A 14252-nucleotide genomic window follows, 5' to 3' on the forward strand; every position below is an offset into this window, starting at 1 on the left:
AGCTAAGTAATGATATTTTTCAAATTATAAAAAATCGTGTTATATCAGGTATTCTCTGGCCCGACCTGGACCTCATAAGATTTTATTTCAAGTAATACACTTTTTCTTACTTTTTTGTTATAATATGTTAGTTATTATATAATACGAATATACGACTACAAACAATTATCTTCAAATGCCCAATGAAATAAAAACATACTTAGATATCTAAGGGGACAAGATTGGAAATTAAATTAATCACAGTATGAGGTAATATTTTGTGTGAACAAATTCCGATTCTAGAGGTTCCTTAGAGCATCCCCGACACTGCGGCCGGGCCGCACCTGGGTCCCGGCCCTTGGCCTGGTGCATTGGAGGGGAGGGAAACACAGCTCAGGCCGAGCCCTGTTGCATCCCGGCCGGGCGTTGCGCGCTCCCGGGACGAGCCCCGTTGGGCATCCACAACCCCATCCCGGATCCAGGTTCTAAGTCCCCTCCACATCATTATTTTTCTCATTTTCTGTGCTAGGCTACAATTCCCATAACCCTGCAGGTCCCATGTAGGCCCCAGACATTAAATTGTACTATTCATAATTCTAAACTATTTTACTCTTAAAATTGAAAACGTTGAACAATTATAAGTACTTGGGAAAATTCATTGTTAATTCGGAAATTATAGCAAACCCTAGAATTATAAGTCCTAGATATTTAAAAATTACAATTCCTAAAATTTGAAAACATTTTTGAACAATTATATTTTCGAAAATCCATAGGAATAATTTAGAAGGAATGAAATTGTTGTGGAGTTTAAATAGACAAAAAAAATATAAAAATGGGGTTCGTGTCCGGCTCGAGCGCCCGCAACGCCCGGGACGGGCCGCAAACGGGTGCAGCCCGTGAGCTCGCAACGCTGGGCCGGACCGCAACGGGGCACGGCCTCAGGCCACTCCACCGGCCGCAGGTGCGTCCCAGACCCGGTCTCCCCCACCTCCAATGCCTGCAGGCCCGACCCGGACCCTAGGTATGGTCCAGTCATGCGCGCTGCGGATGGCTCAACTCGTGTAGTATTGTTAGTTTTCTTTTTTACTGTCATGTTCATCTCATTTTTATTGCATGCTTATAATTGGTGGGTAAATTAATTATTGAAAAAATTATCCAATTTAATCAATTTTTGGTTAATATTGTAACTTTTTAAAAAGACAATTACATTATAATTTTAACATTTATTTCACCTAGCTCATAATTTCGAATTTGAGCAAAATTGTGTTTGACGTGGACAAAATATTTAGCTACTTCAGTTACGGTTTTAATTTTTATACATATACGTGCAACGCCAGAATTTCATGATGAGATAATTGTGACAAATGTCAAAGTATACAATCTGTGATTTTTTAAAGTTCCAGGATGACCAAAAATTGATCAAACTTGGTATTTTACCCCAAAATTTACCACTAATTATAATTTTAATATATACTACATATTTAATGTGAATAAACAAAATAATTTATGAAATTTTACCCTCTACCGGTTAAGATGTTTTTGTGCAATATTTATACCATTAATTTATTCATTATTAAATAAGTACTACTAAATGATTGGTCAATAAATAGAAGAAACACAAATGAATCTTTATAATAAATATTACCAATCATTATTGATAATATAAATAAACACTCAAATGTTCTTGCCTACCTAGGTCTCTAGCTTCTTGGGATCGTATGCACATAATAATTGATAACAAGAAAAGTACAAACTCAGTATGCAATAAATTACACATTATTGGAACCTATATAATTTAATTTTTTTTTATTTTTGGTAGGTAACTGCCGCAATAAATTACATACAAAGAGTATAATTAAATAATAAAGCAACGAGATTATTACAACCCGAAGGCCGAAGCGAAGAATATAATAATATCCTATCCTTGATATGAAAGGGAATTTCAATATAACATATCCTTATTGTTGTCACAAATTTTGATGCTGATGTTTAATCGTATTCCAACCTATAATAACATGAATTGCATGAGCAACGCCGTGGTAATAATTGTTTTTATTGTTATTTAATTATAAGGAAGATGATAGGACCTTCCAAAGATTTGAGATAGAATTGGAGATGGAAGAGACTAAACTTATTTTGTGACTTAGCTCGTTCGTGTCTAAATTTTCTCCATACAATGTAATTATCAATTGGCAAAATGTGTGATATTAGAGATTGAAACGAAGAATAATAGCAGATTTGTCGCCTTCGGTTTCTGACCATTACTTGTGTTTATGTGATTAGTGTCATGTAGTTCGTTTTTTGTTCTATTTTTTGCCATTAATTATTGTTTATTGGGTTTTTGGGCAAAATTCGTTTGGCATTATTCTATTTCAACAACAAACTTGCCAATAAATTTTGTTGTATTTTTTGCCATTAATCATAGATGGAAGCGCGCAGCGCAGTATATTCAGCTTTCATCGAACTGTCACCTAAAAATTACAAAAACAATAATATTCTCTACGGAAAATCATTTCATCAAATAATCTTACATTTTTTTAATTGTCGCGGATCCAAATTAACATACTTAACTAGTCTTTTATTTTTGATGTTCTCAATGCATATCGACCACTATATAAAATTTTGCATCCATACTAGTTTAGTAGTAGTAGTAGTAAAAAATTTGTTTATCGGGATAATAAATCTTTAGAAGAAAGCAACAATAGTTTTTTTATTATATCTTTCTTATTTCAAGTCCCTTCCATTTTACGTTCTCTTATTTAGAATTTCTAACTAGATAAAAAAATATTTAAATTATAAAGATGATCAAATTATTATTAGTTTCATAATTTTTTAAATTAAAATATTAAATTATAAAGTTGCAATTTTTCTTAATAATTCCATTTATACACAAATCAATGTTTTTTGGCAATATTAAAAATGAATTTGTTTCAGTAAAATAAGAAAAGAAATACCAAAATAAAGGAAAACAAAAGAAAAACTTATTTATTTAAACATGTCATTTTAAACATTATACCGAAATATATCGAACATACGATATATACAGACATTTTTGGTATGTCGATACATTTAGTATATCGTTATGTTCAGTATCAGTATACCACAATATTTATCGAATCTATAATATACATGATATATACCGATTTTCAAATGTTATTTTTGGTACACATGTATAAGAAACGTTACGGTAGAACGCTATAGCGTACCAAATTTAGTATACCGGTACGAAATACCGTAAAACCAGTACGATAACGGTATTCGAATCATTCTATACCGAAACTCGGAATATCAAAAAGTTCGGTATAGTAACAATATGATATTTTCGGTACAGTGCACAGTATGACACTTTCAGTATGGTACACCGTACCATCCCATTTCTAATCAAAATTGATCAACTTTATGATTTAAAATTTTAAATGACTATTATTTAACACTTTCTAATATTACTTCAAACAAAATTTATTGGAAAATAGTGAGATGTAGAATTAAGTCTCATCAATTTTCTCAAATCAAAAACTATAAATAAAGTAAATAAGTAGGACACACTAGATAACTCTCTTCTATTATAAACCTTTTGAATAGGTGAATGACCATTTTTAACATAATATTTCATTTTTTATTTTATTGAAACATAATTATGAAAATTACAACAATGTCGGTGTTAATTACTGGTAATTTTCTTATAGGAGTAGTATACAGTTGACATTGGGGGTGTTGGTAAATTAGAGTTGTGTAAACGGTTCCACACTAGAAAGAAAATAAATGTGACAAATCTCGTAAATTTCAACCCCTTTTGACCGTTAGAGCATTCCCATCAATGCTCTTAGGCAAGAGCATGGAAGCGTGCCTCGAATCACTTTTATTCATGTTTTACTCCATACTCTTCCCCAAGAGCACAACACTCATATTCATGCTCTTCCGCAATGACATGCTAAAGGGTCCTACCATTCTATTATTCAATTTAAATAAAAACATCTCCACAATATTAAAATGTATTAAAAATACCCTCAAAATTTTTTAAAAAGTACATAATTAAAATCCTAAAAATTAAAAATTGCATAATTAAAGTCCTAAAAATTAAAAATTATATAATTAAAATCCTAAAAAATAAAAATTACATAATTAAAATCCTACAATTAAAAATTACATAATTTAAAATACCCCCGTGGAAGACTAGTCCTCTGGCCCTATCCCCAATGTTTTTCGGAGACCCCGTATCATTGCCAAATGTGAATCAAGTTGCTCGGGAGTCATCCGAGACCTATTGGCCAAATTGAGTTGAGCCAAAAGGGTCCACAAAGAGTTAGTGGGGCGTTGAGGTGGCACAAAGGGAGCGGGAGCGGGGGCGGATGGAGTCTCGGCGTGACGGCGGTTGGTCGTCGCCTTCTTCCTTCCTTGCGGCCGGCGTTGGGAATTGCTCGTGCCGACGTCGGGGCTACCCAAGTTAGCTCTGGCAAGCTGGCTAGCCACCTCATTGGAGCCGCCGTCGGATAGGGATAGCAACCTCAACCGTTTGCTGGAGGAGCTGGAGGAGGATGATAAGCCTTCCCTGTACTTCGAATTTCTACGCACTTGCTGCCAAGCGTCGAGGTGCTTGAATGGTTTGTAATGCATGGAATGGTAGGTCGACATGGTGGCCGTGATGATTTCGGCCTCGCTCATGCCTCTCCCCACCGATCGTTGTTCATGGAGGTAATACCCCTGGAACTTTTGGATTTCATCGTTGGCTCTGACGATGACATTGCGCACCATACTCTCGTTGCGCTCGATGGTTCCCTCCGGTTGGCTGGCATTGTACCGGCGAGAGATGCACCACCAAAACCTCTCTTCGGTTTGGTTCGTGCCGGTTTCCGGATCTTCGGACATTTCGAAATAGGCTGTGAACATCTTCTCCATCTCCGGCGGAGTGTACGCGGTGCGGACGTAAACGTCACCGCCATGATTATGAGTAGGAACACTACGACGACGTGGAGGAGGAGCGCTGGGGTTGTCCTCCGGAGTTTGGGAGCCGCCGATCCACCCGTATCGCCCATCGGTGGCATCTTGCTCGTCCATCGGATAAGGCCGATAGCCACCCAGAATTTGAGAACCTTGGGTTTCAGGAGGGGCCGAGAATTCTGTATCCGGATGAGGAAATGGTGTTGGGTTGAACCATTCGTGGTTCCATCCGCGGGAGTCGGAGGAGTGGTCGCCGGAGCCGGATTTTTTTTGCAAGAGTGAAAAGATTGAGAATTGATGAGAGAATTTAGATGATAATTGTATAGTGTGGTGTGAAATTTTTTGTGGAAATGGAGGTATTTATTGATGAAAAATGTGAATTTGAGGGAAAAATGAAAAATAAAGTAAAAGTGGGGAGAAAACAGATATAATTTATTAGGAAGTGGGAAAATATTTTTTTTTAATTTAAAAATGATTTTTAAAATTAAAATGTTAAAAAAGAAAGAAAGGAAAAGCCAACGGCATTGCCGTTGGTCAATAGGAGGCTGCCACGTCGACCTGCTCAGCGGCACAAACATGCTCTTATTATCGAGCAGCGCCGTGCCGTCGGCGCGAGCACAGCGGCGGACACGAGTGTGTCGCGCCTTCGGCACGGACGTCGTCCGCTCCATCGAGCAGCGATGGGGATGCTCTTATACCCCTAATCAATTATTTAATTTTCTAATTAAGTGCACAAGTAATAAATAGTACTACCCCCTCTGGCCTCTTTTACACAAGAATATAACTCTTTTTTTTAAAGTTCGTCTCACAAGAATATGCAATTTCTAATGTTAGAATTTTTTTTCTCTCTAATGAGGTATGACTTATTCTAGCTCCATTAATAATACTTAAATAACTTTTTTTTTCTAAGTCTCTTATTTTATCAATTATGCATTAAAATTTGTGTCCAATCAAAAGTGCATGTTCTCGGACGGAGAGAGTAAGAAATATGATTTTCACTCATTTTTACAATTAATGGCCTATTTATTGATGGGTCCAATAATTTTCATTTATTTGCCTCATGGTCCAGTTTTTATTGGTAGTTTTCGATATTTAAAATACTTCAGCTACAAAACAAAAACATGGCCTGTCTATCGATGGTATATTTAATTTATTTGGTTGATATTTTTTTACTTAAACCTAAAAAATATGGATATAAGAAGCTAATTTTTGGAGATTATTTGTTTCGATTAAAATGATAACAGCTGACGAATATAAAATTATTTAGCATAAAAACTGTATATACTTTTTTAATTTACCTAACGTTGTACCGAATATATATTCTAACCAGCGAATATGGACAAAATAAATGCTGATTATTTGTAGTGTTTAAAATTTGGAATGCTTACCCACTACTATCAATGATGAGAAAGTAAACTGCAGCTAAATTTAAATACTAAAATTGCTGTAATTAAGTCATAACACTGGCAGCATTACTGTAGCCAAACTGTCACCTGAAATTAATCAATATTGTAAATTAAATTTAACTATTATTAATACACATTGGTAAAGAATATTTGTGATTGGCTGGCTGCAGGCTGAATGGATACTCTAAATTATACAGTATGTATATTGAAGTACCGGCCAACAATTAACAAACAAAATTTGAACCTAAAAACTTATGTCGTGAATTAAATTTATAAATTAAATTAAATTAAATTTTCTTTTTGGCACACACGCAATAAATTTTAGCTTAAAACTTACATTGACAACAAATTAAGAGGTACCCATATAATATAGTAGTAGTAGTTTCTGGTGTACTCGGACTCTTATATAATGGATTAAAACCACACATATATGGATAAACTACACTTAGAAAAATTATGTATGATAAATTCAAATTTATAGAAATATCGATAAAATTCAAATATGAAATTTTTGGTACCAAAAATATCATTTCCGACACCAAGCATGTATATTCAAAGAGTTGTTCTTGTTATTTATCATTAAATTTATAATTTCTTTCTGGACAAATTCGAGTTTCGTGTATACCTATATAACTTGTGTGTGTGTATCAATAATTGTATGATTAGTGGGGTATCACAGCTAGATTTATGTATGAGATTTTATTTTCTAATGTTCAATCATACATATATATGATGAAAATTCCAATCCATTTATTACGGTAGGTTGCAACCTAACAGAATTTGGCCACTATTTACTTCTACTTATAAATGACTTTGCCAAATAACATGGCCCACACATAATTAGTTTAATTCAACCCCACGGATCCCACCCTTAAAATGACCTCTCTTTAATTTGCTACTAAAATTTTAAAACAAAGTAGTAATATATAAAAGGTTCAAATTTTTTTATGAAGTTTGTTCAAATTCTATTCCATCGTCCGGTATTTTAAAAATTAGTTAGAAAAATCAGAATGTTTGGATTTGTTCTTAATTATTTCATGGTAAGAAATTATGATCTCATGCGTGCAATATATTATTTATCTTTTCATCCAAAAAATGTCGTTTCATTATGAAGGGGTAAAATTATTTAACTCATCAATGATGACATGCATTTAATATTTTTCATCTGTAGTATCAAATGCAAGTTTACTAAATTATTTCCATATAGTAGTAAAAATTAAGAGTAAATTCAAACGTTATAATTTTTCTAACATATTCTCAAAAATTATATTTCTAGTATATTTTCAAAACTTTTGGACAAATCAAAATCTGAAAAAAAATATTTTTGGCCAATTATCTTGTACTATAAAAATAATACACAAATATTTATCAAACTCGATATCATGAAAATTGCATGTGGGGCCCTTGTACAACGTGGCGTTACAAGTGCTAAGAGCATTAGCAGTGGGGCGCCCTAAGGGACGCCCTAAAGCCGCCACGTCAGTATTTTTATCCTCCTACCCTTCCACCTGCAGTGAGGCGCCCTATAAGCCGCCCTAAAGGGGCCCTATAGATTTCACTATTGTTTTGTTAATTAATTTAAATGTTTTCAAATATGTCAACGCAAAATAATTTAAAAAATACCACGATTAATTAAAAACGACAAATCCTACATTGATTAAAAAAAACGTGCACCACCCCCAAACACCGGACTATTCGGACTTGAGTATTCACCGGAATCCATTTTATAGTGTAATTTGAGTGTGGAAAAGTGAATGGAAAGGTTACAAATGAAGGTGGGGTAGGGGGTATTTATATAAATAATTTTTTTAAAATTAAAAAAAAAACGCTTTGCATCGTCCGCGTCGCCCACAGTGGGCGGACGATGGCGCGCCTGAGGCATCGGGCGGCCTATCATCCGCCCCATTGCGGATGCTCTAACAATTATTTTTCAAAGTTTTTAAACCCCATAATTATTAAATTTATCAACTAGTTGGCGTGAAAGGGCAATTTAGTCAGTATAAAGAATGGGGAGAATAATCCCGTTTACGAAATAAATCCCTTATTATGATCGGATAAGTAGTGAAATATAAAAGGGAAATGATATAAAAAGGTCAATGCTATACATGTGAGGGGCAATTCGGACATTTTATAAAGATACCCACCTGTTTAACCCAAAATAGCCACTGAAATCCAAATGCTCCAAAAAAGCAAAGCTGACCTTCATGGACTGGACACCCTTCTGTTATCTCGAATTTATTACCAAAGGTAGAATTTATCACTAAATATTATCTTGAATTTATTACCAAAGGTAGAATTTATCACTAAATATTATAAATAATATGCAAAAATCTATTTATGTTATATCAAGTTTTACAATCGAATATGGAATCTACCACAAAATTATACGAACTCATCAACAAAAAATAGATTAGTTTTACTATTTTAGACTGTCCACCAAAATAAGACCAATTCTAAAATATAAAGTTAACACTAGTAACAATACTACTGATGTGTATTCTAGAATCCATTGACACCACTTACACCTCCTTTTCCCTCACTCACTTTTACTATTTTACAAATTGCATATTAAAATACATATAATACGTGATATAATACGTGTTGTCTACAACTTTGTCTATTTTTTTAAAATAGAAATAGTACATATATAAGTACATAATAGAAGTGCGCATACATAAGTTAAAGTTAAACTATCTCATCAGTTTCGAGGGTGCTATCAAATGCAGAATTTACTTATGCAAAAATCAACTTATGTATTCCAATGTTATATTGAGCTTCACTATCAAATATACAATTTACCACTCAATTTTACTTAAGCATGTAACATTACTAGCTATACATAAACTAAACAGTCTAATTCGACAGTATCGATCGGCAATTTTATCGAATGTAGAAACTAAATTATACATACAGCCATACATACCGAATGAATATTAATTAGGTTGCATCTATATTATATGAGATTACCGTTGAGTTCAAATTCAGAAAGATGTTGCGGTCGACCGTAAAATTGACACGTGCCGAGCTCGGTATCCCGGGCTATTCCGATGCTATATTAGTAACCCTAATTACAGGTGATGCCTCTATAAAGAATATACTCCCTCCGTCTCATTCTAATTAACATATTTTCTTTTTTGGAATTTCTCATTCTAAATACCGCATTTCTAAAAATAAAAATATCACTCTTTCTATTTTTTTTCTATCTCTTATTTTATCCTCACCACTTAACTCATAACACAATACTACATAAAATTTTATGTCAAAAAAATTTACTATTTCACTTAGAATGAGATGGATGGAATATTAGGGTTACTAAAGATTCCTGAGCTGAAAAGGAAATAAAATAAAAACTCTTTTTCCCTTTTTCCCTAATTTTCTATCCCATTTAAAATAGAGTGAGATTGACAGGCAGATCCCACCGAAATAAATTAAATAAATTCACCACTCTCTCTGTCTTCGTAAAAACTCACAGCAGTCTATCTTTTATAATTCAGTAATTGGAAGGCTACAGCAGCTAGCTGGAGAAGAAAACTCCTTTTCACACGATGCTTGGCGTTTCAGGCATCATCGGAACCACCACCGCCGCCGCCGCAGTCGACGGATCCAAGGCAGAGAATAATCACGACAGCGGCGGAGCTAGCGGAGGCAGCAGCGAGGTCGGCGCAGGAGGCGGAGTGGATGAAAATGAGAGAATTGGCGGAGGCGGCGGAAACCGGTGGCCGAGGCAGGAGACGGTGGCGCTGCTGAAAATTCGGTCTGACATGGATGTTACCTTTCGCGATGCAAGCCTTAAAAGGCCATTATGGGAGGAAGTTTCCAGGTGAGGATATAATAATTGAGTTCCAAACTTTAATTGTTTTTCGTTATCATTTAATGAATCGTTTCACCGAATTCGAGAATTGTTGAATTTTCTGTATGAGGAATCTTTCAGATCATGAATTTCATTCAATTTGCTGTTTTTTTAATCATCAAAAAGGGGTTTTCGTCTTTCCGTTTCACTATAAACAATAATTCTGCAGCTTTCAAGGAAGCTGATGTTTCCAAACTTTCACCCTTCAGATTTCGGTTTGTTTTTGGCAGTTTTTGCTAATTTTAGCAAAAGCATGAGATGATTCAAGGAAGGCATCTTCTTTTGCTCTTAAAATCTGTGAATTCTTCCTTTTTTAATTTCCACCACTAATTATGTAGAAATGAGTGAACAGATTCTGGGACCATTCTGGAAAATGAGCTGTTTCCAATTATCTTATACTTATTGCTTTGTTTCCTTGATTTTATGTGTTACTAATTTAGAATCATGGAATTTCAGGAAAATGGCGGAGCTTGGGTTTCAACGAAGCGCTAAAAAATGCAAAGAGAAATTCGAAAACGTGTTCAAATACCACAAAAGGACCAAAGATGGCCGAGCATCCAAACAAGACGCAAAGGCGTATCGATTCTTCGACCAATTAGAAGCTCTCGAAAACACCTCTCCGAATAACCACCATTTCAGCACTCCGCCGCCGCCTCCCTCCGCCGCGGCAACACCAATGCTTCATGTTCCATCGGCGAGTCCGACGCCGCTAAGCGTGGTGCCTCCACATAATATATCCATCGCGAATCCGATCAATTCTTCGTCTGCTTCTCAATTTCAACTGCCGATGTGGAATTCGATGTCGTCGTCGACTTCCTCCGACGAGGACATACAGCAGCGGAGGGGGCGGAAGAGGAAGTGGAAGGACTACTTAGAGAAGATGATGGCGGAAGTAGTGCAGAAGCAGGAGGATCTGCAGAAGAAGTTTCTAGAAGCTCTGGAGAACCGAGAGCGAGACCGCATCGCTCGGGAGGAGGCATGGCGAGAGCAGGAAATGGCGAGGCTGAATCGCGAGCGCGATCTCCTCATCCAGGAGAGATCCGCCGCCGCCGCCAAAGATGCCGCCGTCATCTCCTTCCTGAAAAAAGTCTCCGGCCAAGCCGATCTCCAGATCCCCACCACTCCGCCGCCGCAGCCAACATTAGACATCACGCTGCATAGAGACAACGGCGGAGGCGGAGATGATTACATCTCCGCCAGCTCGTCGCGGTGGCCGAAGGCGGAGGTGGAAGCGCTGATCAAGCTGCGGAAGAATCTAGAAGTGAAGTACCAAGAGAGCGGGCCCTTCGGCCCGCTGTGGGAGGAGATTTCGAAGGCGATGAGCAACATAGGATACAACCGAAGCTCGAAGCGATGCAAGGAGAAATGGGAGAATATCAACAAATACTTCAAAAAGGTAAAAGAGAGCAACAAGAAGCGGCCCGAGGACTCCAAAACATGCCCATATTTCAACCAGCTCGACGCAATGTACAAGGAGCGGGCCAAGAGCCTCGTCCCTTCATTCAACCTCGGGCCCATAATGGCCCAGCCCGAACAGCAGTGGCCTCAGCAACAAATGCATGACAGCGAACGAGATAACGACAACAACGGTGAAGATGAGGAAGATGAAGCAGGCGATTACGAAATGGTGGCGACGAAGCAGCCGCCTTCGGTGACGAACGCAGTGGAAGGAGGCTAGAGAGAGAGAGAGAGAGAGAGGGAGGTAAAGATGAAGGCAAGTGGGGGTGTCAGATGTGGGCGGAGGAGATAAGGAAAGGAGTCAGAAAATGGGTTGGCATTTTCATTTTGAGTTGAATGCTGGTGAAAACAAATTATATTTTCACAGTTCAAAATACAGTACTGCTTTGTTGGACAAGAGAGGGTTTTTTTTCCTATATGATTGTTTTTATAAATTAAATAAACTGAGGGGCAGATTAAATTAATCAAAGGGATTTGGAATTTTGTTATTTTTTCTTTTATTCATTTATTTTTCATCCTAGCTACACTGTAAATTTCAAATTATACTATTCGATTTTTCTGGTGAATTTGTTTGTAAGATATATTAATTTTGAAACAATCTGTACGTATATGCATGTGATCGATATTCGGACATAGGAATTAGTTAATTGTGTATTTATAAGACGATAGACAGCTTTTTAATTACAGTATTAAGTTTATAGCTAATTATACTGTCCTTACAATTGGCAGTCCATTGAGAATTAAGAATTACTACTAGCTACCTATATTTTTTTATTATATATATGGCAGCATATTGAGACTCGATTATTAAATTTAATAAGGATACATTTGTTTTAATGTAAGAATGATATTTATATACTATAATTATGTACTGATTAGTCATGTATACTAGTTACAAGATTATGCAATTTCTACTCTGGATTAATTTCTAGTGGTGACATGCTTATTTACCAGTACTATTATGTCATTTTGAAATGGTAAATAAATGTTATTTTAGCATGTCTGAATATACAAGGGTTTTATTAATGAAAAATAACCCAACGTGAGAGAGTGGCTTTGACATTGAAGTCGACTATTTTAGAGATGCATGTGTCAATCTACATTGCAAGGCATATTATTTTCATTATAGGGAATTTTAACAGATCAAATTGTATCTATATCATCTATTTTTTCTATTTATTGCTGATGGAGTACGTACTAAACAAGCCCAACAGCAGTAAAGCCCATCAGCCTAAAGCCCAAGAAAGAGTATCAGTTCGGCATGACTAAAGAGTATCAGAGTTCAGTTCGGCACGACCAAAGAGTTCGGCCCCAGCCTACAGCTCGGTAAAAGCCAACCAATCAAACTCTGCTCTCAGGTCGGCATCAAGCTCTACTCTCAGATCGGCAAAAGCTGCTCGGCAATAATTCAGCAGTTCGGTCTCAGTATTCGACCGAACTAGGAGATAGTGGACTCATGCAGGATTTCCACCTCCACTACACCCACGATCTATTTAGTGGTGTCAAGCAGTCGTTAACTCATGCAGGATAGTGGACCCATGCAAGATCGCCACGATCTCCACGACATCCACTACCTAGTAAATGGTGCTGCATGCCACGATCTTGGTCCTTTGTATAAATAGAACCTAGATCAAATAGATAGGGTTAGACTCTCTCGCTTTCTAGAGATCAAATACAAAATAGCAAGTCTGTATTGTAAGCTGTAAGAAAACAGATCAAGCAATACAACTCTGCCCTCATTTCTTCCCGTGGACGTAGATTTACCTCAGTAAATCGAACCACGTAAATTCTCTGTGTCGTGATCTGTGTTTTCCAGCATTCTTCACCATCAAAAATTCGCCGATTCATCACTGGCGCCGTCTGTGGGAAGCAGAGAACCAAATTTGTGATAAAGCGAATTTTTGACCCTTTTTCCACCCCAAAAAAATGCATACCAGATCACGTAACACCCATAATACCGTTCGTGATAACCGTGAGGAAGCTAGTCCAGCTCGCAGGTCTGAAAAAAGGCCTCGGGAGACATCTACCTCCGGTTCTCACGAAGAAGGAACAAGCCATTCCAGGAGTCATCGCACCGAGTCTTCCCAGCAGCCCGATTTAAATGAAGCTGTCAAGCTGTTCTTGGCCGAGAAGCAGGAGGAGTTCTTAACCTTCCTGCAGAAGAGCCAACAGCCGGAGAAGACAACGGCGGATTCTCCCTCCTCATCCAGACATGAAAGTCACTACCGCAGTAGTGACGTGTCTTCCAGGAGAAAGAATCCTCAACCCCGACATGTTCCTGTTCCTCCTCGGTACCGGAACCACAGGAGAACTCCATCTCCTCCGTACCGAAGAGATATCGGGTTCGCCATGTACGGAGCATTAAAGACTCCGTTCTCGGACGATATCACCCGAACTCCTTTGCCGCGGAACTACCGGACACCGTCAATGACTTATGACGGGCTAGTGGATCCTCATGACTTCTTGGGACGCTATCAATATAACATGGCGAACCAGGGTCTCAATGAGGTCCATATGTGCAAGCTGTTCCCCGAGCTGCTTATCGGGAACGCCAGAAGGTGGTTCGACAGCCTTCCTCAAGGCAGCATTAGATCTTACCGAGATCTAATGGATGCATTCCA

At 37.2% G+C, this 14252-nt stretch overlaps 1 protein-coding gene across 1 annotated transcript; it reads left to right on the top strand.

The window, feature by feature from the left end:
- The first annotated feature begins 9748 nt into the window (after nt 1-9748).
- LOC121810658 (trihelix transcription factor DF1-like) lies at nt 9749-12119 on the top strand. Its single transcript, XM_042211413.1, has 2 exons — nt 9749-10143; nt 10630-12119. The coding sequence occupies exons 1-2, from the start codon at nt 9869-9871 to the stop codon at nt 11849-11851; spliced, it is 1497 nt and encodes a 498-aa protein (XP_042067347.1). The 5' UTR covers nt 9749-9868; the 3' UTR covers nt 11852-12119.
- Nucleotides 12120-14252: the final 2133 nt, after the last annotated feature.

This window comes from Salvia splendens, chromosome 1 (assembly GCF_004379255.2).
Source record: "Salvia splendens isolate huo1 chromosome 1, SspV2, whole genome shotgun sequence".
Lineage (NCBI taxonomy): Eukaryota > Viridiplantae > Streptophyta > Magnoliopsida > Lamiales > Lamiaceae > Salvia > Salvia splendens.

What these genes read in the sequence shown, in the direction of transcription:
- LOC121810658 (XM_042211413.1), top strand. Translation starts at nt 9,869, where the DNA reads ATGCTTGGCGTTTCAGGCATCATCGGAACCACCACCGCCGCCGCCGCA. An exon ending in TTATGGGAGGAAGTTTCCAG is followed by an intron (nt 10,144 to 10,629) that starts GTGAGGATATAA and finishes ATGGAATTTCAG; the next exon opens with GAAAATGGCGGAGCTTGGGT.